The sequence below is a fragment of the Microcaecilia unicolor genome, chromosome 4 (assembly GCF_901765095.1).
Source record: "Microcaecilia unicolor chromosome 4, aMicUni1.1, whole genome shotgun sequence".
Taxonomy (NCBI): Eukaryota; Metazoa; Chordata; class Amphibia; order Gymnophiona; family Siphonopidae; genus Microcaecilia; species Microcaecilia unicolor.
In genome coordinates this window covers 266,264,789-266,289,938 of record NC_044034.1, presented here as the reverse complement: position 1 = coordinate 266,289,938, position 25,150 = coordinate 266,264,789, and the positions used below count along the sequence as shown (strand labels likewise).

Below are 25,150 nucleotides of genomic sequence, written 5' to 3'. Positions count from 1 at the left end.
AATTATCATCTAGCATTTAAAAAACTATTAGTAGTACTTTCCTTTTACATCTGTATTTTGAGTGTCAATTAAATCTCTCTCCATTTCTCTCTGAAGGAGGCCTGTGTATCACACCACTGTAAATATCCATTCCCTCTTTCCAGATTGACCCACAGTGCCTCTTCCTTACTCTATATAGATCCTGCAATTGTGTGGCTTTAATGTTATCTTTAATATATGCCATCCCCACTTTCTTCTTACCCTGTCTTTCCTGAACAGGTTATAGCCCGGTATAGCTATATCCCAGTCATGGTTCTTTGTGAACCGTGTCTCTGTGATCGCCACTAAATCCAAATCGCTTTTCCATCACAGCCTCAAGATCTAAAATCTTATTTCCATTACTTCTGTTATTTAATATATAGTGCTTTCCAGATGTTGCCTCTTTTCCCCATTTGTGTAGAGGTATTTAATGCTTTACTTACCTGAGAGCTTGTACTTGCCTGGGGGCTTTGGTCACCCTGCCCCAATGATTCTAGTTTAAAGCCCTCTTCAGTAGGTTAGCCAGTCTGCTGCTGAAGAACTGAGTGCAGGAGTTATGCATAGATTTTGGAGGATCAGCTGTTGTTACTATGTTACTATAGTGTCTATTTTTTCCTTTTGTTTAGGACCAAAAGTGGTGACCTCACAGAAGACTGGTATTGAAGCTGATATGAATACAACCTACAGATGCATTAATCAAAACATCATCCATATGGGAAATGTTAATGCAACATTTTATAACATCAAAATTCAAGCATATCCTACAACTAGTAATTTTAGTGTAAAAGGTAAATGTTTCACATTTGAAATCTCATTCTACATGAGTGCAGAAATTTTCCTCACACTCAGAGGCATATTTTCAAAGCATTTAGCCTTCCAAAGTTCCATAGAAACCTATGGAACTTTGGAAGGCTATGTGCTTTGAAAATATGCCTCTCAGTATGCCACTGATGGAACTTGGTATGATTTTGGAAATGTAGTCTGAATACAGTTTACTGATAGTACTTTGAACAAGTGTTAATTCAGACAGATTCTAGTAATTTCTGCAGTAAGTCTGGGAAATTTCCCAGGTAGCTCCTAACGTGTGAGGGAGGAAATCATTCTTGAGGGACTCTCTCAAGCCCCAGCCAGTTGTGGGTTTTTTTTACACCTGTGGACATTGATTGTGTCATCATAGTCAGTATACTTTGACAGAATGCTTTAACAAGTTGAAAATATCTATAGATGTATTAGTAAGAAGTGGTGGTTTAAAGAAGTGCTTTACAAGGTATAACATAAAAAATGCAGCTTTTTTTTTTTTTTTTTGTATCTATGGAACATACTCAAATTCTTAGTGATGGGATGTTTGGTGCATTCTGACAGCATATTTATTCTTTAGCTTGTGAGCTAGGTTAGCCTGGTGCATCTTGGAACAAATTTAAAATTCTCAAAAGTAGGGCTGCATGTTAATAGCAATTAAATTGTTAATTGTTAATCACAATTTTAAAAAAATTGTGGTTTAAAATTGTAGCACGTCCTGTCTTATTTTGCTCTTTGATGCCCAGCCTCCCTGTCCTTGGTATGATCTGGTATTTTCTCCTCTTCCCCCCCCCCCCCCCCCCCCCCCAAAAAAAAAAAAAAAAAAAGTGGCCTTTTTGTTTCTCAGCAGCTTTGCACATAGGTTGCCAGCTCTTTGTTCAGAAGCTTTCTCTCTGGCCCATCCTACCTCCTCATGGGTGAGACAGGTCAGAGAAAAAGCTACTGAACAGAGCCAGCATCCTATATGCAACACTGCTGGGAAACAAGAGGCCAACCTCTTAAGGTACACAAGTCCTGGGGATGAGAGAGGGGGCAGATGCTGAACCCTAGGTGGGTGGAGAGGAGAGACCTGCAAACCTGTGAGTAGAACTGGAGAGGCCACTGGTAACTGAGGTGCTGAGCTCCAGCAGCTATGAGAAGAGCTTTGTGCCACTCACCAAGTTTTGTATTCCTCAGCGACCCTCCAGACCGGTCGCGTGGGTTATGTACTCCTACCAGCAGAGGGAGACTGAGAAAACACTGAGCTTTGAACACTGACTATATAACCTGTGCAGTACCTACAGTAGCCAGTATTTTCTCAGTCTCAGCAGAGGTAGAAGGACAGCCTGTGCAGTCTTCAATAGTCTGGTGAGGTAGCTTTGATTTTAGGGATAAAGGATTTTGGGTTTTCTTCAGGAGATTTCTATCCTTTAAGTACCCTGTACGTGGTTTGCCAAAAAAAAAAAAAAAAAAAAAAGTGCTTCGAGGCCCTGGGTCCGGTGGGGCCCAGTAGTTCCCCCTGGGGTGTCACACCTGCTTTTTCGGGTCCCTCCCCCTGTGCTGCTCTCCAGTACTGTGTTACTGGCAGCTTTGTGCCTCGGCTGCTTTCTGTGTACTGCAGCCTTGAGAGCCTTTCAATTTTCAGCTGCCAGAATTGTCTTCTGTCTCTTTAAGGGAGATATATTTATTTATTTGGTACGGAACGAACGGGAGTTCTTTTCCGTCCTAGGAGCGAGAGAGCAGTGCTTTTGGGGCTTGCCTGACCTTGGGGCCGGTACGGGGAAGCGCTGCCTTTACTTTTACAGTTATGGCGGGCAAACTACTCAGTTGTCGCGCGTGCTCGCGCCGGGGCATCGAATCGCCGGGCGGTCAGTGTCGGCTGTGCGGTGAGCCCAAACGTTTGGAGGCAGTTCCCCCGCAGTTAACCGCGGAAGTCCCGGCGGTATCGGCGGCCCCTTTAGCAGCGGCAACTCAGTCGGGTCCGGCAGCGGCGCTTTCAGTTTCGGCGGGAATGGCCGCCATTTTGAATTTAGCGCGTTCTGCAGAGGCTTCTGTGGTTGAGCCAGTTGCCTCCGTGGACACACACAAAGTACCTAATGAGGGTCCAGGAGGGGTTAGCTTTCCTCCAGAGTTTGTATGGACTCTTTTCCAGGCTTGGAAATCGGGCCCCCCCCCAGGGAGTGGAGGGGGTTAGTCCCATGCTGCCTAAAAGACCCCGGATAGAGTGGACAGAGGATGAGGAATGTCTGTCTCAGGGGGGCACGGAAGGCCCATTTAGTGATGGGGGAGAGTCTGAGGGGTTTGAGGGTCCGGTAGATCCGGTGGACTCCCTTCCTGGGGAAGATCCCTCAGTAGTTAGGATTTTTCATAGGGATGAGCTTTCGGAGCTCATTGATCAGGTCACAGCTACCCTTAAATTTAATCCTGAGGTGGCTTCAGGTGAATCTGGGCAGGATCCCTTGGTGAAGGGAATTCAGCGTAGAGCATGGACCTTCCCTATGAACAAGGATCTCAGGGAGATGATTAACCAGGAATGGGATTCGCCAGATTCGCCGTGTAAGGTTTCTAAGGCAATGGCGAGGCTTTATCCCCTGCTGCAGGAAGATAGGGATTCCCTTAAGGCTCCTACGGTAGATGCAGTGGTTACAGCGGTTACTAAAGCGACGGCTATTCCAGTAGATGGTGGGGCCGCACTCCGTGAACCCCAGGATAGGAGATTGGAAGCATTTCTTAAGCGAAGCTTCAACTTGTCGGCGCTAGCTCTCCAGGCCTCGGTGTGTGGGGGCCTGGTGGCGCAGGCGTGTTTTCGCTGGGCCGAGAAGCTCCTGGATGATCCCGGGGAGGTTGGGACCTCGGGGTTACAGGATTTAGCCAAGTTGGAGATGGGTTCGTCTTTTTTGTCTGACGCGCTGTATGATTTGTTGCTTGCGTCGGCTAAAAATATGGCTATGATAGTGGGAGCGCGTAGGGCTCTCTGGTTAAGAGGTTGGGTCGCGGATGCGGCCTCTAAGGCTAAGTTGTGTTCTCTCCCCTTCAAGGGTTCTAGGCTTTTGGCGAAGAGTTGGATAAGTTAGTGAAAGGCCTTAGTGAGGCCAAGGTGCCTCGACTCCCGGATTTTCGTCCCAAGCTGGGAGTTAGGGGTAATTCCTCTCGAGGTCAACTTAGTGAGGCTCGACGGTATAGGCCTGGTAGGTTTAGTGGGGCCTCTAGAGGTAGGTTCTTCCAGCACACCCAGTCCTTTCGCGGGAGCAGTCGCTGAGGCAGGGGCTCGTTCGGGGGAGGTAAGACCTCGGGGCGGCTTGCCCAATGAAGGTGTGCGGACCCAGGTTCTGGTGCGTGTAGGGGCTCGGCTGAGTCAGTTTTACCAGAACTGGGTCCACGTCACATCAGATCAGTGGGTTCTCGAAGTGGTTCGAGATGGTTATGCCCTGGAGTTCGAGACCTCTCCACCCGAACGGTTTCTGGAGTCCCCTTGTCACTCGAGGCTCAAGAGAGCAGCAGTACGAGACACGTTGCGTCGTCTTCTCAGTCTGGGAGCAGTAGTTTCTGTTCCGCCCGCTCAGCAACGCTCGGGGTGTTACTCAATTTACTTTATGGTGCCAAAGAAGGAGGATGCCTTTCGGCCTATTTTAGATCTAAAGAGAGTCAATGCAGCGCTCAAAGTTCCCTCTTTTCACATGGAGACGTTGCGGTCGGTAATTGTTGCAGTCCGGCAGGGAGAGTTTCTAACTTCTCTGGACTTGACAGAGGCTTATCTTCACATTCCCATTCGAGCGGCGCACCAGCGTTTTCTTCGCTTTGCAGTTTTGGGGAAGCACTTTCAGTTTTGTGCCCTGCCCTTCGGTCTGGCAACAGCTCCCCGCACCTTTTCCAAGGTCATGGTGGTGGTGGCGGCAGCTTTGCGCCGGCAGGGCATTTTGGTGCACCCGTATCTAGACGATTGGTTGATTCGGGCCAAGTCCCGGGCGGAGAGCGAGGGGGCGACGTCGCGTGTGGTACAGTTTCTCCAGTCGCTGGGCTGGGTGGTGAATTTCAGCAAGAGTCAGTTGGTACCGTCGCAGGCTCTGGAGTATCTGGGCGTTCTCTTCGATACCAGGTCGGGTCGAGTGTTTTTGCCTCCCCCGAGAATCAGCAAGTTGCAGGACCTGGTTCGGCGGTTTCTTGCACTGTCGTCACCGACGGCCCGGGCTTACCTGCAAGTTCTGGGGATGATGGCGGCAACCATAGAGGTAGTTCCTTGGGCCCGGGCGCACATGCGTCAGCTTCAGTCCTCTCTCCTCAGTCGGTGGGCTCCCCTGTCGCAGGAGTTGGAGGTACGTCTGCCGATGTCGCCGGTTGTCCGCCGCAGCCTCCGTTGGTGGCTCAGCACTTGCAATCTGGAGAAGGGAATGCCGTTGGAGTCCCCTCAGTGGGTGGTTCTTGTCACAGACGCAAGCCTGCTAGGATGGGGAGCGCATTGTCTCGGTCAGGTAGCGCAGGGGCGGTGGTCCCAGGCGGAAGCAAGGTGGTCCATCAACCGGTTGGAGACTCGGGCCATTCGGTTGGCACTTCAGAGTTTTCAGTCAATGCTTCTCCACAAGGCAGTCAGAGTGCTCTGCGACAACGCCACAGCCGTGGCCTATGTCAATCGTCAAGGGGGCACAAAGAGTCAGGCGGTCGCGGAGGAGACGGCACTGTTATGCCAATGGGTGGAAGGTCATCTTCAGGCGCTCTCGGCGGCTCATGTGGCCGGGGTGGACAACGTGGACGCAGATTTTTTTGAGCCGGCATACTCTGGATCCCGGAGAGTGGTCTCTGCATCAGGCGGTGTTCGGCCAAATTGTGTCGGTCTGGGGTATGCCAGTTATAGATCTGATGGCCACGGTGCGCAATGCCCAAGTCTCAAGGTTTTTCAGTCATTGGAGAGATCCGCGTGCGGAGGGTCTCGACGCTCTGCTGTTACCCTGGCCGCAGGGATTGCTGTATGTGTTTCCTCCGTGGCCGTTGGTAGGTCGAGTAATTCAGCGCATCGAGCGGCACGCAGGCCGGGTGATTTTGATAGCTCCAAACTGGCCGCGTCGACCGTGGTACGGAGATCTGGTGCGGTTGGCGGTCGCGAAGCCCCTTCAGTTGTCGGAAACGGTACTCTTGTGTCAAGGCCCGATAGTTATGCCAGACCCGGCTCGGTTCTCGCTTATGGCTTGGCTCTTGAGAGGCACAGGTTGAGGAAGAAAGGGTTTTCTGCCAGAGTCATTGATACAATGTTGAAGTCCCGCAGAACCTCCACTTCATTGGCGTATGTTCGAGTTTGGAGATTGTTTGAGCACTGGTGTGCAGAGCGGACGGTGATGCCTTTTCGTTCCTCGGTGGCAGAGGTGTTGGAATTTTTTGCAGGATGGTTTGGACAGGGGTCTGGCCTTGGCTACCTTGAAGGTTCAGGTGGCAGCGTTGTCATGTTTTCGGGGGAAGGTTCAGAGGAAGTCCATTGCTTCTATTCCGGAGGTGGTTCGTTTTTTGAAGGGTGTGAAGTTGTTGCGGCCGCCTCGTCGGCAGTTGGTTCCCCCGTGGGATTTGAATCTCGTTTTAGATGCCTTAGTCAGACCTCCATTTGAACCTTTGGTTGCGGCTTCCTGCAAAGATCTTTCCTTGAAGGCGGTCTTTCTGGTAGCTATTACCTCAGCTCGGAGAGTCTCGGAATTGCAGGCTTTGTCGTGTAGAGAGCCCTTTCTGTCTTTTTCCAAGGAAAAGGTGTCTTTGAGGCCGGTGCCCTCCTTTTTGCCAAAGGTGGTGTCAGAGTTTCATGTTAATCAGGTCATTTCGTTGCCTGTTTTAGGTAACTTAGCGGGAGATTCGGAACAGCGTCGGCTGGCGAAGTTAGATGTTCAACGCATCTTGCGGTGTTATCTGTCTAGAACTCAGGAATTCAGAGTGTCGGATCGTTTGTTCGTGCTTCATGGTGGCCCTAAAAAGGGCGCAGCGGCATCCAAGGCGACTATAACTAGATGGTTGAAGGAGGCGATTGCGTCGGCCTACTTGGTGAAGGGCCGTGAGGTTCCTAAGGTGTTTTCTGCTCATTCTACCAGAGCGGTTGTGGCCTCTTGGGCGGAGAATAGTATGATTCCTCCGTCAGATATTTGTCGGGCGGCGGTTTGGTCTTCGTTGCATTCGTTTGTGAAGCATTATAGGATTGATGTGCATGCGAAGGAAGAGGCAAGTTTTGGAGCAGCAGTGTTGACCTCTGGCCTTCGTAGATCCCGCCCATAAGGTATTTACTGCTTTGGTACGTCCCACGCATCTTGACCGGTCTGGAGGGTCGCTGAGGAAGGTGAAATTAGATCTTACCTGCTAATTTTCTTTCCTCTAGTCCCTCCAGACCGGTCAAGGACCCGCCCAGGTATACTGTAGGCCAGGAGGTAGTTTTTCGGTAGGCATCTCTTGGCAGCTGATGATTGTCATAATTTCAGACTCTTATTACCAGTTTTTGGTTGGTGTGGGTCTGGTGCAGGTGTGGCGTGGCAGACAGTCCACCTGTGGAAGCACGAATTAACAGTCTCTACAATGCAAATAAAAGAAACAGTGAATGTTCTTACAGTTGGCGGAAGCCATGTACAGGGTTGCTGGTTAAAGTTATAGTTGTGTTTTTTGTTACTCTGCTTTGTGAGTGTTATACTGGCTACTGTAGGTACTGCACAGGTTATATAGTCAGTGTTCAAAGCTCAGTGTTTTCTCAGTCTCCCTCTGCTGGTAGGAGTACATAACCCACGCGTCTTGACCGGTCTGGAGGGTCTAGAGGAAAGAAAATTAGCAGGTAAGATCTAATTTCACCTTGCTGCTCATGGGTGTGGGGGGATGGGAGGGAAAAGACAGTGAACCTGGAGGAAAATGAGGGAAGGGAAGGTAAAAAGAGAAAAGGAGATCTCCATGTCACCCACCTCCAGATCCAAGATCAGCCTTAGAGAAGGGGAATGGGGATGAAATTTGATATACTGCCTTTCTGTGGGTACAATTAAAGTGGCTTACATATTATATACAGGCACTTGTTACCTGGAGAAATGGAGGGTTGACTTGCCCAGAGTCACAAGGGGTGCAGTGGGAAATATACCTTTTAATTGTGTAATTAATTGCAATTTTACAATTTTTTAATCAGTTAATTACAATTAATCTTAATTGAAATGCCGCCCTACTCAAAAACGAAGGCTAATGCACTGAGCATCTAATATATTTTCCCATTTTAGAAACACCATGTAGTGAAGATGTCACTCCAACAACAGTACCAGCTACTACTCTTCCTCCTCCTGTGCCAGCACCCACATCCGCACCAAAATCTGGGAAATACCAAGTGAATGGTACAAATTACACCTGCATACTCGCTGACATGGGGCTGCAGCTTAACATCACCTATTTAAACGTAATTAATAAGGTATTATAGCATTTATATTCTGCTCTTCCAGTAACGACATAAATGGTGGATCACAAACATGTATAACAGTATTTCAATACAGTCAAATATTAAGTTAGTATGCAATTTATTTATCTGGTGTGTTGCTTTTGTGAGATACTTGTATGGAATTTAGATAATGCAAATGTTTGGGTTTGCATGCTTTTATTTCTGGGGAAAGCCGGGTAATTAATTTAGCGAAAGCCTGATGCACAAAGGTCCCTGGAAAGAACCTCACACTATTTCCACCCCATTAAAAATTACCAAGGTGAAAATAGCAGATGTTTCTCAAAAGTAATTGCAGGCAAATGAGCTGCATGAAATCTTACCGTTCAGCTCAAATAGGGAAAGCTCCAGGGTATGCACATAGCAACATAGCAGCCAATTGCTAAGTGTTTCTGCTATATACATGCCCAGAACGGCATTTCACGGCTTTCATACATGCATACAAACTGTGTGTATTGTGTGTATGAAAGCTATATGTAGCCTTTTTGTAGAAAGTTGTTTTTTTTTTTTTTTTAATTGGGCATAGATTTCTTGATCCACTGGGGCACTAAAGCCCTGTACCTTCCAGGCCACCTCAGGCTACTTTCTGCTGTTGCCTTCAAGTGCAGTCATAACCACAGGTTTGGCAGCCTCCCCTTGTCTGCAGCACCTGGGCAAGCCAGCCTCCAGGGATGGAAAATTCTGCCAAGACAGGGCATTTTATAAAGGAAGAACAGGAGTAGGCAGCCTGAATAACAGCACTCCTGACATCCCTTTTCCCCAGTAAAAGGTAGGGGCTGCTTCTGTGCGTTGCTCAGAATGCACATTTAAATACTATTCATCTAATTTAAATATATTAGCGTGTGTTTCCTGTTGTCTGCTGCCGTGAATGGTGGTAAGACAACAGAGTCCCTTCATGTGTTGTCAGCTGAATACTGTGCTTGCTAAACTGGCTGGAACCGGTAAAAAAAAACACGTTGCTGGTCTGGTAAGTTTTGTGCACCGGCCCCTAATGTGTAAGGCAACAGGATAAATGTTCGTTCTCTCATCGTGAACAAGAGGGGTTTGTTGTCAGTTTTACAAATGCCAGTTTTTTTGTTATTGCCAGGTTTGCTGCTCCTGTGCTGGTAAGTTGGGTTATGGTGGCCATGGATGTAGAATTAAATCCAATAGCCATAAATAACTGCACCATAAACTAAAGGATTAATCCTATATAGTCCACAAATGGGGAGAGGCAAGAACCCATAACCCTGAGGAAATGGGGAAATAAAGAATCATTAATACAGAAATAACAGCAAGTTAAATGTCAACATTACAGTTCAAATACGAGTTGATTCAGTTTCCACTTGGTGCAGAACTCTTTCCGTCAAGGAAAAACTGCAGTTGAGAGAATCATGATTTCTCAAAATAAACACACTTACACAGATATCTTAACTGGAACTTAGCTTCAATATCAGTTACACAGATGTCTTAACTGGAACTTAGCTCCAATGTTATTCACTCATTGACAGAGGGAAAGGAATTGCATATGTCTGGTTCAGTAAACCTTGCCACGTCAGGAAAAATAGAAACTTTTCTGTCAAGAAAATTCAACTCATTAGATCTAAAGTATAAATGTTAAAAAAAAAAAAAAGCTTCTGTAACCGGAGTCGATTTGCTTCTTTGGAATTGATATACAATATATTTTGTGTAATGGAGGAAACCCCTCTAGGGAATATTTTAACACTTTTGCAGATACTTGTAATAAGCTTCCTTAGGAGACATTATAAGTTATTGAGGAAAATTCAACAAATGCAAGTTGAATTCTTTTGTATTGCTTTCAAAATTCTCCAGTTTTCTCCGAAACAGAAGATGGTCTTGCATTAAAATACTTTGAGTCTGTTTTAACTGTTGAACTTGGCCTGTCATCTCTTTAATCTCTCCCTCCTGGGTTTTTTTAAAGCATCTTCTACTTTTTTTTTTAATCCTGGCTGCATTTTCACCTACAGGGGATAACACTGAGGCACATACCTTTGTATATATAGAGTCCAGAGCAGTCCAAATGGTTTAAGGGCACCTCTGCAGGCTTAACTAGGGAAGGAATAGTTCATTTCCCTGGGTCTTTCTGAGATCCTCCCAATGCAGCCAGGACATACACCTGGCTGACCGATGGTAAAAACCTCCGAAACTGGTGAATCCTGCCCCATAGCTGAAGTTGCAAGTGGCAGTATCTGTCCTGCCACTGTAGGCAGCTCTGGAATTGCCATGGGTCAGGGAGCAGGAGGAATAGCTAGGCCACTCGGGCCAAATGTAGCGTCACTATCCAGCACAGGGCTGTTCCTCATGGCCTGCACATTGGATTCGCCTGGAACAACATTCTGACGCGCAAACTGTACAATCTGTCCGCCAAAGTGGCGGAGCAGAATTGCTGGAATGTACCTGAAGCTTCCCTTAGGCATGACGTGCAGAGGTAAGATGCACAAAAGAATATTAAATTATAATTCGAGATGTTTGGTTGCTGTGTCCTTGCTAGCCACCATCTTGCCTCTTGAATTTCCAGTTGAACAGTATAAAGCTTTATTCTTCTTTGATGTGCCAAGGATACTCTTCATCCTGTACAATCTAAAATTCTGATGTCATTTTCCTTTCTATGACATCCCTTTAGGAAACTGGTCTGTGCTTCATTACCCTTTCTATTTCTTTTTAAATCCTTCACCATTTTATTTCCTTGTATGTTGCTATTCCTGTGGGTGTTTTTTTTTTTTTCCTTTTTTTTTTTTAAACAAAGCAGTCTGTTGTTCCCTTCTATCCTTTCTGGGTGTATAAGTTCTTAAATCTCACATTAGGTTTATGGTGGTGACTCTCATAATAATAAACAGACTTAAATGCCTGTCTTTGGCGATGGCATTCACACCCAGACACCATAGTCGGTGTAAAGTTTTGTACCAAAGTGATGCTACCACCTGTTAAACACACTTGAGCTTTTAGCCCAATTTACCTCAACCCTGACCACATCCATTTACTATATATAATGGAATTAAGGGCCAGAGTACCATAAACTTTCATTGTGGTTACCAATCCCTCCTCCTCCACGATAGGTACCACCCCTTCCCTTAAACTAACTATAGCAATCTTCTGGCCAAGGGCATGGTCCTTTTACCTTGTCAAAGATGTATACCAGTAGGCCAAACAGGTGGCACTGGTGCAATGGTTAAGATTTTCTGGCTCTGTAAGCAGGAATTGTGCAATGCTTGAACCTGAGTCTCTTGCACATTCTACCATCAAGACACTGGTCCAGTTTACTGCCTGCTGTAAGCTGTAATGATCTGTTCAACAGTATAACTCGCTTAAAACAGAGAGGGTCAAAGTACACAGTAAAGCCAACCAGAAAAAAAGCACAGTGGGCTCACAAGAAAAAGTACAAGTGTGCTTTATTAATGACCCGACAAGGGCTGTATTTCGGCATGAAACAGCGCCTGCCTCAGGGGTCGCTTCAGCAGAACAGCAAAATTACTTTAACTGTGAGTTATCAATCCACTTTTAGAGTGGTGAATCATCAACTTGATGCGGAACAAACTGCCATGAAAGCACGCAGTTTTGTTTGGCATACTTGTACCGTTTTCTTGTGAGCCCATTGTGTTGTTTTTCTGGTTCAGCAGTATCACTCAGACATTTAAAACACAGATGTATCCTTTGGGTACTATACACTTCTTTTCAAAGTTGATACAGATCAAGTAACACAATAGTAATTTAAGTTCTTAAGCTGTTCTTGCAATACTAGGCACATATTCAGGTTATAGATACCTTGCATGAAATCAATAGCAAGAATTAAAGTGTGGAAAGGAAACTATGGTGCTGGAGCTAGTTTTAAAGTTGCAGAAAGAATTCTATGTTGCCTTCTACATAAGCATCAAAAGCTGAGCTATTTACTTTGCCAGCTCAGATCATCTGACAGGAGCCCTGATCTCATTAACTGCTACTAGGAAATAAATGGAGCCTGATGCTTTACGTTGGGCCAACATTTATGTAGGAGGCTAAAGTCTATTTTATTCATTCCCAGCCAGCCAAAAACTCATTTCTTGGTGATCTTTATGAGCTGCCATGGACTGTCACCGCCATAAACTTTGCTTGCTTTTGATTTATTGGAGCAAGTGATTTGGGAGAAGTGGGGGGGAAATTTCCCCATAAGCGATTCCATATTGGGTTGCTTTTTTGTGTGTGTGTCAAATTTATTTACGTATATAACCAAAAAAAAAAAGAAGTAATGCAAAACTTCAACACCCATCAGACGCCCAAACACACATGCACGCATCCCCTTTATATGAAAACAATCCACCAGTGGTGCCCACTGTTCTTCAGTGATCACCTATTACAGGAAACTTCCCCTGTCCTCTTAGCCTCCCCTTTAAAAATCATCCAGGAGAGTCCATTCTTCACGATGCAGATTAAAACGACCCAGATGTCGATTGTGGGTGGTTGGTTAATTGTGCCAAGTCACACATCTCCATGTCTAATCAAGCAGAGTAGGTGGTATAGGTTGCTTCCATTAGGCTGTTATCTCGCATTTAGCCATGGCCAGGCACATCCTTTTAAGTCTGATTTGCCAATTAGGTCCCTGCTTAATCGAGTGGAGGACTAGCCTAGTGGTTAGTGCAGTGGACTTTGATCCTGGAGAACTGAATTCAATTCCCACTGTAGCTCCTTGTGACTCTGGGCAAGTCACTTAACCTTTCATTGTCCCTGGTACAAAATAAGTACCTGAATTATGTAAACTGCTTTGAATGTAGTTGCAAAAACCTCAGAAAGGCGGTATATCAAGTCCCATTTCCCTTAAGTCCAAGTACAGTGGAAAGGCAACAAAGCCCTCTTGCCAGTTTACCAGTAACTGCTGACCAAAAAATCTATATATGGCTACACATCTGCCAAATATGGTAAAACATGTCACGCAGCTCTTGTCATCTTCAAGTATTGGATGTCCTCATTAAAAGCATCACCTTTAATTTCACTAGTGGATAATAGAATTGCATTTCTGTGATACACAATTGAGCTTCCAGTGTATAATATTTTAATCAATTTACCTGACGTCAGTTGACTTGTTATGGAATATATGTTAGATTACTGTACTCATGAGTTGTTGCCCCTTGGCTATCAAATTTCACTAACTCTAGGAAAGGAATCCCAGGGTAGTTTCCCCATAATTTATTTTATTGAATGTGTTTCTAGTTGTGAGCTTTTAAAAACCAGCCTAGGATATATTTTTGAGCAATGTGAGGTCTACTAACAAGATATCAACTCTGCTACACAACTTGATTCCTGAAAATAGAGCAGCTTGCTCAGTGTGTCAGTCATGACATGAAAATAACTTTTTATTTGGTTGTGCCAAGTGGGTGGGTGTGTTGTGAACATTTGCAAGCAGGTGCTAATTAATGTTTCATGTACTTCAGTGCAGTAGAGGATAATTCTCTACAGGTTACATACAGTTAGGTGCTGTGATGCATGCTCAATGCAAATTCTGTTTTGGCAATTACACCTGAAATTGTAGTGTTAGAATATTAGAATACTAGTATAAAAGGCCCATTTCGGTAGGAAATGAAACGGGCGCTAGCAAGGTAATCCCCCCCCCCCCCCCCCGCAGCGTCCTTCCTGTCTCCCCTGCCCCCCCTGCAGCCACCCATCTGGTCTCAGGACCCCCTCCCCACCAACCCTCCTCTGCCCCTGCAGCCACGCATGTGCAGCGGCTCTCCTCTCTCCCCTGCCCCCCCTGCAGTGTCCCTTCTGTCTCCCCTGCCCTCTCCTGCAGCCACCCATCTGGTCTCAGGACCCCCTCCCCACCTCCCTCTTCTCTGCCCCCCCCTGCAGCCATTCGTCCAGCGACCCTCCTCTCCCCCTGCAGCCACCCATGTCCAGCGACGCCCCCCTCGGGCACATTAACCCCCTTGCCACCTGCAGCCGCCAATACTAACGCTGTCCGACCGCTGCTGCGTCTCCTGTTGAGCAGCAGCGGCCAGTACAAAAAGAAAAAAGCCAAAAAAAGATTTTAAACCTGAAACACGGCTCCGTAGACAGCCATCTGGCATTAGCTGTCATCTCTGCAGCCGCTCTTCCTCTCCCCTCTGACGTCGCTGCACTCCTCCGGGGTCTTCCTGCAGGGGCAGTGACGTGGAGGGGAGAGGAGGAGCAGATGCAGTGACGACAGCCAATGCCAGATGGCTGTCTACGGAGCCGCGTTTCAGATTAAAAATCTTTTTTTGGCTTTTTTCTTTTTGTACCGGCCGCTGCTGCTCCACAGGAGAAGCAGCAGCAGCCGGACAGTGTTAGTATTGGCGGCTGCGGGTGGCGAGGGAGGTGATGTGCCCGAGAGGGGGGGGGGGTAGGGGCTTTGGTGATGCGCCAGAGGGGGAGGGTCTTGGGTGATGCGTCGAGGGGGGGGGGTAGGGGCTTGGGTGCTGCGCCAGGGTGGAGGGGCTTGGGTGTTGCGCTGAGGGGGGGCACTGAGAGCTGATTGGTAGCGTGTTTCCCTACTCCTCCCCCTGCCTGGCTTGCGGTTTTGCAGGGCAGGGGCTTGGGTGTTTCCCTACTCCTCCCCTTGCCTTGGAATCAGCTGTCAGTGACATCACTGACATCAGTGCATTCTAAACTGCCTAGCAGACCACCTCCGAGGGAGCCACGGTGCCAGGCACATTAGAACATTGGAGGTGAGAATTATTATATAGGAAATGGTAATTTATATGCCAACATTTAGGAACAGTTTACACCATGTCAATGGTCATTGTAAATGTCCATGAACTAAATGTAACAGTTGTGCATGTAATTGTATTCTCTAACCTTGGTGTGAATGCCCCGTTCTACCAGTGCCCATTCCACATCCACACCCCCTTGCAGTTGTATGGTAAGGGTAGAGAATATCGACTAAGTGCAGTTAACATATGTAACTGCAGATTGCCACCAATTAGTTGGTGCCAGTTAGCTGCGCAACTGTAAGTGTTCTATAACCTGCATTTAAAATTGTGTTCACAATATTATAGAATGAGATGGTATGCCTTGAGACAAATAGATGAAGTAAACAAACTCAAAGGGGCTATGCATGCTAAGAAATAAAAGTATTATTAATCGTGCCTCCAGAACAGATTCTCTTTTCCTAAGTGTGGCTCCTGAGATCTGTGATCTTTAACTTCTTGCTAATAAGGTGAAATTTAGTCATACCTGCTAACTTCCTTTCCTTGAGTCCTGCCACACAAGTGAGCTGTGTCTTTTTCTACCAGCAGATGGGGGTACCTGTCCAGTGGCATCACAGGTATATGGCCTTCTGTTGTTGTCCAGCATACCCCCCCCCCCCCCCCCCCCCCGGTTTAAAACAGTAAGGGCCAATGTACCACACCTGAAATTCCATCTGACAACTGCAATATAGCCAACTAAACAAAATCATGACCATATATACCACTAGAAATCATAGTTTAGTCCCTTAAAACTGAAGCCTTCCAGGGCAGGTCTTGGTTGGTATGTCAATGCTCGAGGAAAATAAATTGACATTGTCTCTGCTATACTAGATCAAACAAGTGGGATGTACCCAAGCAGATTGTCTCAAGGAACAGGAAGGCAAGGCCCCTCGAGTAGCTGCTCTGCCAAATTCCAAACTACTACTAACTACTACTACTTATCATTTCTAAAGCGCTACTAGACATACGCAGCGCTGTACACTTGAACATGAAGAGACAGTCCCTGCTTGACAGAGCTTACAATCTATTAGGACAGACAGACAGAACAAACGAGATAAGGGAATATTAAAGTGAGGATGATAAAATAAAGGTTCTGAACAAGTGAATGAGGGTTAGGAGATAAAAGCAGCATCGAAAAGGTGGGCTTATAGCTTAGATTTGAAGACGGCCAGAGATGGAGCTTGACGTACTGGCTCAGGAAGTCTAGTCTAGGCATATGGTGCAGCAAGATAAAAGGAATGGAGTCTGGAGTTAGCAGTGGAGGAGAAGGGTGCAGATAAGAGAGATTTACCCAGTGAACGGAGTTCCCGGGGAGGAATGTAGGGAGAGATGAGAGTGGAGAGGTACTGAGGAGCTGCAGAGTGAATGCACTTATAGGTCAATAAGATGAGTTTGAACTGTATGCGGAAACGGATAGGAAGCCAGTGAAGTGACTTGAGGAGAGGGCTAATATGAACATAACGACACTGGCGGAATATTAGTCGTGCAGCAGAATTTTGAACAGATTGAAGAGGAGAGAGATGGCTAAGTGGGAGACCTGTAAGAAGCAAGTTGCAATATTCTAAGCGAGAGGTGATAGTGTGGATGAGGGTTCTGGTAGTGTGCTCAGAAAGGAAAGGGCGAATTTTGGTGATATAGAGAAAGAAACGACAGGTTTTAGCAGTCTGCTGAATATGTGCAGAGAAGGAGAGGGAGGAGTCGAAGATGACCCCAAGGTTACGAGCTGATGAGACAGGAAGGATGAGAGTGTTATCCACAGAAATAGAGAATGGGGGGGGAGGAGGAGAGGTTGGTTTAGGGGGAAAGATGAGAAGCTCAGTCTTGGTCATGTTTAGTTTCAGACTAGTAAAAAAGGCCCGTTTCTGACACAAATGAAACGGGCGCTAGCAAGGTTTTCCTCGGAGTGTGTATGTTTGGGAGAGTGTATGTGAGAGTGACTGTTTGAGAGTCAGAGTGAAAGTGCGAGTCCAATCCATGCTCCTCTGTCACCTGGCCCCTCCATTCATCCCTATCCAGCAATTCCCCTGTCCCTGAGTCCTGCCCTTCCAATCCATGGCCATCCATGCTCCTTTGTCACCTGGCCCCTCCATTCATCCCTATCCAGCAATTCCCCTCTCTCCCTGAGGCCTGCCGTGCAATCCATATCCATCCATGGCCATCTGTCTCCTCCATTCATCCCTATCCAGCAATTCCCCTCTCTCCCTGAGTCCTGCCCTCCCAATCCATGCCCATCCATGCTTCTCTGTCCCCTGCCCCCTCCATTCATCCCTTTCCAGCAATTGCCCTCTCTCCCTGAGCCCTGCCCTCCCAATCCATGGCCATCCCCAATCCATGGCCATCCATGCTCCTCTGTCCCCTGCCGCCTCCATTCATCCTTTTCCAGCAAGTCCCCTGTCTCCCTTCCATGACCCCCCCTCGCATCCATGCTCCTCTCTCTCCCATGTCCCAGCCTGGCCCTCCCGCTCCCATTGTTGTACTTTAGTGGCCACCCTCTTCTCTCCCCCCAACATGGGTGGGTTTTTTTTTTTTCTTGTTTTTAAATTTACCTCCGTGGCGGTTCCGGCAGCGAAGCGTCAGGGAAGGAGGCGGTGCTCCCGACGTCTAGGTTTCCCTTCGCTGTGTTCCGCCTTCTTTTGACGTCATCCTTGACGTCAGAAGAAGGCGGAACACAGCGAAGGGAAGGCTAGATGTCGAGAGCGCCGCCTCCTTCCCTGACGCTTCGCTGCCGAGCGATGCGATTGGTTGAGTGTCATTGCTCCGCCCTCGACGTCATCACGTTTGACGCGTGGGCGGGGCAGATACAATGCGATCTCACCCCCTTCACTTAGAATGTTGGCTAACAGAGGCTTCATTAGAACGTTGGAGGTGCGTTTTATATAGAGAGATGGTGCTGAGACATCCAGGCAGCAATGTCAGACAGGCAGGCTGATACTTTGGCCTGGATTCCTGCTGAGTCTTCTGGAGGTAGAGAAATAACTGGACAACTCCTAGGATATACCAGCCCATATACAAATGTTACTAGAAAAGTTCAGTATTTCTACCTCATATGCTGGTAAGCGACATAATCCACTTGTTTGGATTGATATAGTAGGAAAAGGACAGTTTTAAATGCATATGTAAATGCTGATGGACATCATTTCATTTAATTCTTTGGATAGCATTACTGTGCTGGGTTATTCTGAAATTAACCCTGCCTCTTCTGGCTATACAATTGACTTGATCTTAGTTGTGTAGTATGACAAATTTGTTTTTGGAAAATATAGTTATGCCTTTTTAACTAGCAGAGGTCACTTAAATTTGAACTTTTGAGTAAGGGAATATGAGCCCAATTAGTCAAAGAAATTTGATTTAGAAATTATCCAGCCCCCACTGAATTGGTAAACTCTGATTACTACCTGAGAATGGCAAGATGGGTAGATTAAGATTTTCAGGATGGCAAATACAGGTTGTTTACTTTTTCCAAATATAGTAAGTGTACAGATAATGCTACTGAATATATATGTATAACTGACAAGGTACCTCATGAAAGGCTACAGAGGAAATTGGAGGGTCATGGGATAGGAGGAAATACATAGTAACATAGTAGATGACGGCAGAAAAAGACCTGCATCTGCCCAAGACAAACTCATATGTGTATACCTTACCTTGAATTTGTACCTGTCCTTTTCAGGGCATAGACCGTATAAGTCTGCCCAGCAGTATTTCCCGCCTCCCAACCACCAGTCCCGCCTCCCATCATCGGCTCTGGTACAGACCGTATAAGTCTGCCCTCCCCTCTCCTAGCCTCCCAACCACCAACCCCTCTTCTCCCCACCTGCTCCGCCACCCAATTTCAGCTAAGCTTCTGAGGATCCATTCCTTATGCACAGGATTCCTTTATGCACATCCCACGCATGTTTGAACTCCGTTACCGTTTTCATCTCCACCACCTCCCGCGGGAGGGCATTCCAAGCGTCCACCACCCTCTCCGTGAAAAAATACTTCCTGACATCTTTCCTGAGTCTGCCCCCCTTCAATCTCATTTCATGTCCTCTCGTTCTACCGCCTTCCCATCTCCGGAAAAGATTTGTTTGCGGATTAATACCTTTCAAATATTTGAACGTCTGTATCATATCACCCCTGTTCCTCCTTTCCTCCAGGGTATACATGTTCAGGTCAGCAAGTCTCTCTTCATACGTTTTGGAACGCAAATCCCATACATTTGTCCTATTGTGGATTAAAAACTGGTTGAAGGATAGGAAACGGAGAGTGGGGTTAAGTGGGCAGTATTCACAATGGAGAAGGGTAGTTAATGGGGTTCCTCAGAGGTCTGTGCTAGGACCGCTGCTTTTTAACATATTTATAAATGATTTAGAGATGGGAGTAACTAGCGAGGTAATTAAATTTGCTGATGACACAAAGTTATTCAAAGTCGTTAACTCGCGACAGGATTGTGAAAAATTACAGAAGGACCTTACGGGACTGGGCGGCTGAATGGCAGATGACGTTTAATGTGAGCAAGTGCAAGGTGATGCATGTGGGGAAAAAAGAACCTGAATTATAGCTACGTCATGCAAGGTTCCATGTTAGGAGTTACGGACCAAGAAAGGGACCTGGGTGTCATCGTCGATAATACACTGAAACCTTCTGCTCAGTGTGCTGCTGCGGCTAGGAAAGCGAATAGAATGTTGGGTATTATTAGGAAAGGTATGGAAAACAGGTGTGGGGATGTTATAATGTCGTTGTATCGCTCCATGGTGCGACTGCACCTTGAGTATTGTGTTCAATTCTGGTCGCCGCATCCCAAGAAAGATATAGTAGAATTGGAAAAGGTGCAGCGAAGGGTGACTAAAATGATAGCAGGGATGGGATGACTTCCCTATGAAGAAAGACTAAGGAGGCTAGGGCTTTTCAGCTTGGAGAAGAGACGGCTGAGGGGAGACATGATAGAGGTATATACAGTGGTGGAAATAAGTATTTGATCCCTTGCTGATTTTGTAAGTTTGCCCACTGACAAAGACATGAGCAGCCCATAATTGAAGGGTAGGTTATTGGTAACAGTGAGAGATAGCACATCACAAATTAAATCCGGAAAATCACATTGTGGAAAGTATATGAATTTATTTGCATTCTGCAGAGGGAAATAAGTATTTAATCCCTCTGGCAAACAAGACCTAATACTTGGTGGCAAAAGCCCTTGTTGGCAAGCACAGCGGTCAGACGTCTTCTGTAGTTGATGATGAGGTTTGCACACATGTCAGGAGGAATTTTGGTCCACTCCTCTTTGCAGATCATCTCTAAATCATTAAGAGTTGTGGGCTGTCGCTTGGCAACTCGCAGCTTCAGCTCCCTCCATAAGTTTTCAATGGGATTAAGGTCTGGTGACTGGCTAGGCCACTCCATGACCCTAATGTGCTTCTTCCTGAGCCACTCCTTTGTTGCCTTGGCTGTATGTTTTGGGTCATTGTCGTGCTGGAAGACCCAGCCACGACCCATTTTTAAGGCCCTGGCGGAGGGAAGGAGGTTGTCACTCAGAATTGTACGGTACATGGCCCCATCCATTCTCCCATTGATGCGGTGAAGTAGTCCTGTGCCCTTAGCAGAGAAACACCCCCAAAACATAACATTTCCACCTCCATGCTTGACAGTGGGGACGGTGTTCTTTGGGTCATAGGCAGCATTTCTCTTCCTCCAAACACGGCGAGTTGAGTTCATGCCAAAGAGCTCAATTTTTGTCTCATCTGACCACAGCACCTTCTCCCAATCACTCTCGGCATCATCCAGGTGTTCACTGGCAAACTTCAGACGGGCCGTCACATGTGCCTTCCGGAGCAGGGGGACCTTGCGGGCACTGCAGGATTGCAATCCGTTATGTCGTAATGTGTTACCAATGGTTTTCGTGGTGACAGTGGTCCCAGCTGCCTTGAGATCATTGACAAGTTCCCCCCTTGTAGTTGTAGGCTGATTTCTAACCTTCCTCATGATCAAGGATACCCCACGAGGTGAGATTTTGCGTGGAGCCCCAGATCTTTGTCGATTGACAGTCATTTTGTACTTCTTCCATTTTCTTACTATGGCACCAACAGTTGTCTCCTTCTCGCCCAGCGTCTTACTGATGGTTTTGTAGCCCATTCCAGCCTTGTGCAGGTGTATGATCTTGTCCCTGACATCCTTAGACAGCTCCTTGCTCTTGGCCATTTTGTAGAGGTTAGAGTCTGACTGATTCACTGAGTCTGTGGACAGGTGTCTTTCATACAGGTGACCATTGCCGACAGCTGTCTGTCATGCAGGTAACGAGTTGATTTGGAGCATCTACCTGGTCTGTAGGGGCCAGATCTCTTACTGGTTGGTGGGGGATCAAATACTTATTTCCCTCTGCAGAATGCAAATAAATTCATATACTTTCCACAATGTGATTTTCCGGATTTAATTTGTGATGTGCTATCTCTCACTGTTACCAATAACCTACCCTTCAATTATGGGCTGCTCATGTCTTTGTCAGTGGGCAAACTTACAAAATCAGCAAGGGATCAAATACTTATTTCCACCACTGTAAAATAATGAGTGGAATGGAACAGGTGGATGTGAAGCGTCTGTTCATGCTTTCCAAAAATACTAGGACTAGGGGGCATGCAATGAAACTACAGTGTAGTAAATTTAAAACTGGAGAAAATATTTCTTCACCCAACGCATAATTAAACTCTGGAATTCGTTGCCGGAGAATGTGGTGAAGGCGGTTAGCTTAGCAGAGTTTAAAACGGGGTTAGACGGTTTCCTAAAGGACAAGTCCATAAACCACTACTAAATGGACTTGGGAAAAATTCACAATTCCAGGAATAACATGTATAGAATGTTTGTACGTTTGGGAAGCTTGCCAGGTGTCCTTGGCCTGGATTGGCCGCTGTCGTGGACAGGATACTGGGCTCGGTGGACCCTTGGTCTTTTCCAGTGTGGCATTACTTATGTTGTAAAAGAGCATTTTGTAAAAAAAACAAAAAAACTCATTCCTGCATGGCCAGTGGCAGCAGACATTTTAGTAAAACAAATTAAAAAAGAGCAGCATCACTGTTTTGCCCAATATTAGTGTTATAAATAGCCCCCAGATAACCTGAGAACCTATACAAAAATAGGACTCCTAAAATCAGATTGATTAAACCAAAGCTTGCTTAAGCATTTATTATTCAAAAATCAAGTCATCCCTGCAAGAATAGATGTGTGTTTCGGCAGCTCTAAAACTGCGAGCTTGCTTACATACACACACACATGATCTCTATAAGATTCCACAGATTTTATAGTTACATTTAAATGTCTACTCCTAAGTTTTTCTCATTGGCCAATGGTCGCCTGCCTATCTGCTAGGGTTCTGCTGTTAACAGCAGCTGGGACTTCTCACTCTCTGCTTATCTCCCTCCCCTCAGTGTTTTTTGTTTAGGGGTCACTGCAAGTTCTGTCTTCCTGGTCTGACTTTCATCTGTCACCACCTTTTCATTTATGGCTCAACTCTTGAGCTTGACTAAATTTTTTTTTACGTCCTTCTTGTTACAGACAAACACTTTTCCTTTGTGCAATGATTTAAACAGCTAAGATATAGTGAAGTGCTTTCCTTTAGAGACATCTTAGCTAGGGCGTATTATGAAAATGGCATATATTTCTACATTTCTTACATTAGTGCTGACATTGTGGCAACTTTTGAAACATATACTTGTACATGTTTTGCATACAACAGGGTAAAGGGTCATGGATTTGATTATACCGCCTTCCTGTGATACAACTAAAGCAATTTCCATTTATTGTATGCATGTACCTTCTCTGTCCCTAGTGGGCTCACAATTAAAGTTTTTGTACTTGGGACAACAAAGGGTTAAGTAACTTGGCATATTGTGAAGTGGTAAGCAGACACTCTGCTTATTTTTGCCTGAGGTTGTACCAGTAACAGTTACCTGACACTTGTGCCTACCTTGGAGTAGATAGGAAAAAAAGAACTCACACTAGTATATGCACATTGCTGTTGTACAACCAGAAAGACACATGCTTTTTGTTAGCACACAACATTGCCCCATCTAAAACTGTGTGCTGCAGATGTACATATGTAATTAGCAGTTCTCTGAAACAGCTGTCTATATGGTTTAGAGCACTTAAGGTTCAAAGGTCATGCAAGCCTTCTGAATGACCTTAGTGCAGCAGATTTTTTTTTTTAACAGTACTCGTACTGCAGCAGACAGCACAAAGTGCTTTTAAACATTGGGCCATAGGTATATTTGTACCTGAGAGAATTCTGGCCCCTGAGAGCCAATAAACCAATCATTTGCTTTTCAGGTAACAAACCAGGCAGCAACAAGGAAAGTTTAGAACACTGAGAAATGTGAACTGTTGTTTGTATGAGTCAACCATGTTCTAGAGCCCTTGGTCAGTAAACAGAATTGTTCCAGATTGTAGAGTACCTAACAGAATAGCCAAGGCAGACAGAGGAATTTTTATAGCTGTTTGTAGTAAATTTGTTCAATATTTTCAAAAGACAACAACTAGTGCATTCAGAAGTAAATGTTGAAGTCTGGATTTTTAAAGGATACAAAGCCATTTAAAACTCTGCACCAAACCCTTAGACCAGGCTGACTACTGGTACAAAAGATTTGGGCTGGATTGATGCTGTTAGTCACTTTCTCACATTGCAGCTCCCTTTCCCAGTTGAATTTCCTAGCTTTTGCTCAAAACACCTGTGCTAATCCGACTTGAGTACTGTAGTGGCAAAATAAAGAAAATAACTACTTTGTAATCATTATAGTAAACTTATAACCTATATCTTTCTTTACAGACTAACGTTTTACTGTTTAATGTTGATCCACAAAATGTGACCGTCTCTGGAAATTGTACTGTGACCTCAGCAATTCTTACTCTCACTTTTGAGAAGACATCACTTACCTTCATGTTTAGAAAGGTAAGTGGGTTTTTTTTTTTTTTTTTTTAATAAAGTAGTTAGGCCTCACTGTTGGTGCTTTAAAAAAACAAACTATTCAAGTGTGGGTAGTAAATGTTTAAAAATGAGAACACTGCACATACTAAGTCCTTCAAATTCAGTCTTAGCATTTTGTTGCAAGATTGATGGGGGGTTTTTTCAGCACGGAAAAACTTTGGTTTAAGGCAGATATCTTACTAGCTGAGGGAAACAAAATTGTAGACCCTAATTCCCCATGGTACTAAGCTGCCATGAACACCTCATATTCATGAATCTTTTTTGCTTGAAATTTGAGGTAAGGATCCTTATTGATTTCATATCCTCATTAGGTTCCTCTTACTGAGTAAGAGGCAAAAATACCTCTGCCCCTTTTGCTATCAAGGACTGTCTTGGTAATTTTATAAGCCAAAAAAAAAAACTCAAGAGGGAGGGTGCAAAGGAGGAGATGAAATCCTTATCCCATATTTTTTTTTTTCCCCAACATGCTTTAGACCTATGGGCATATACCTCCTCATTCCATAATTTGGCTCCTAATGTTAGGCATAAAAGCGTGCACATATACTAACACATGCATTTCAGGTGCCAGTAATTGGCAGTTACATGTGTAAGTGCTAGGTGCTTTTCTATAATGTATGCACCAAAGTTGCTTAATGCATAACTGCAAGGGGATGTTCATGTTGCCAAGTGTCTTGTGCAACTTGACTTAAGTCCTGATGCTCAAAGCTCCAGCGCTGTTCCAAATAGTGCCACAAAATACCGCCAAAACAGCACAGAGCGCCCTAATGCTCAAATTTAATGAGATGCAAATATAGGTGTGCTCATAGCATTGAGCATTAGGGAGTTCAGCAGGAGGATTGTGCTGCTTGCATATGCAGAAAAATTGCGTGGTAACTTCTGCTCCTGTGCGCATTTACCTGGTAAAACCAGACATACACATTGGTGTCTTTTCTGCGGCCTAAATACAAGCGTATTTATTTATCTATTGTAAGCTTGGATACTTGCATTTAGATGCAAGAAACAGACGTCAATTTATGTTTTCACTTTTTGGAGGTTTTAATTTTTCTTTTTAGCATGCATTCTTTAAATTTAGATGCAGGAAACGGACACCAATGTGTGCTTTTCACTTGGATCTGGTGTTTGTCACGACCAGTGCTTAAGGGCTTGCGTGGGCTTCCTTCTGCTTCCAAAAGCAATCAAAACTGGCAGATTTTGCAGAAAGATTCATGAGACATCCTCTCTTCCAACAGCCTAATGCCTGCTCTGACCTGGTGTTATTTTTTTTGCAACAGTAATGCAGTTTTGTTTTCGGGTGCTCTTTCCTGAGCA

At 45.5% G+C, this 25,150-nt stretch overlaps 1 protein-coding gene across 2 annotated transcripts in view; it reads left to right on the top strand.

Annotated features, from left to right (window-relative positions):
• Positions 1-25,150, top strand: part of LAMP1 (lysosomal associated membrane protein 1) — an 80,605-nt gene that overhangs the window by 45,271 nt on the left and 10,184 nt on the right. Inside the window, exons 4-6 of one of the 2 annotated variants that reach the window (XM_030201515.1) lie at positions 645-806; positions 8,010-8,194; positions 23,684-23,806. In XM_030201515.1, the coding sequence (XP_030057375.1) occupies positions 645-806; positions 8,010-8,194; positions 23,684-23,806 (470 nt within the window). Of the gene's footprint in view, positions 1-644; positions 807-8,009; positions 8,195-23,681; positions 23,807-25,150 lie in introns of both variants that reach the window. The other variant, XM_030201516.1, reaches the window with a different exon arrangement.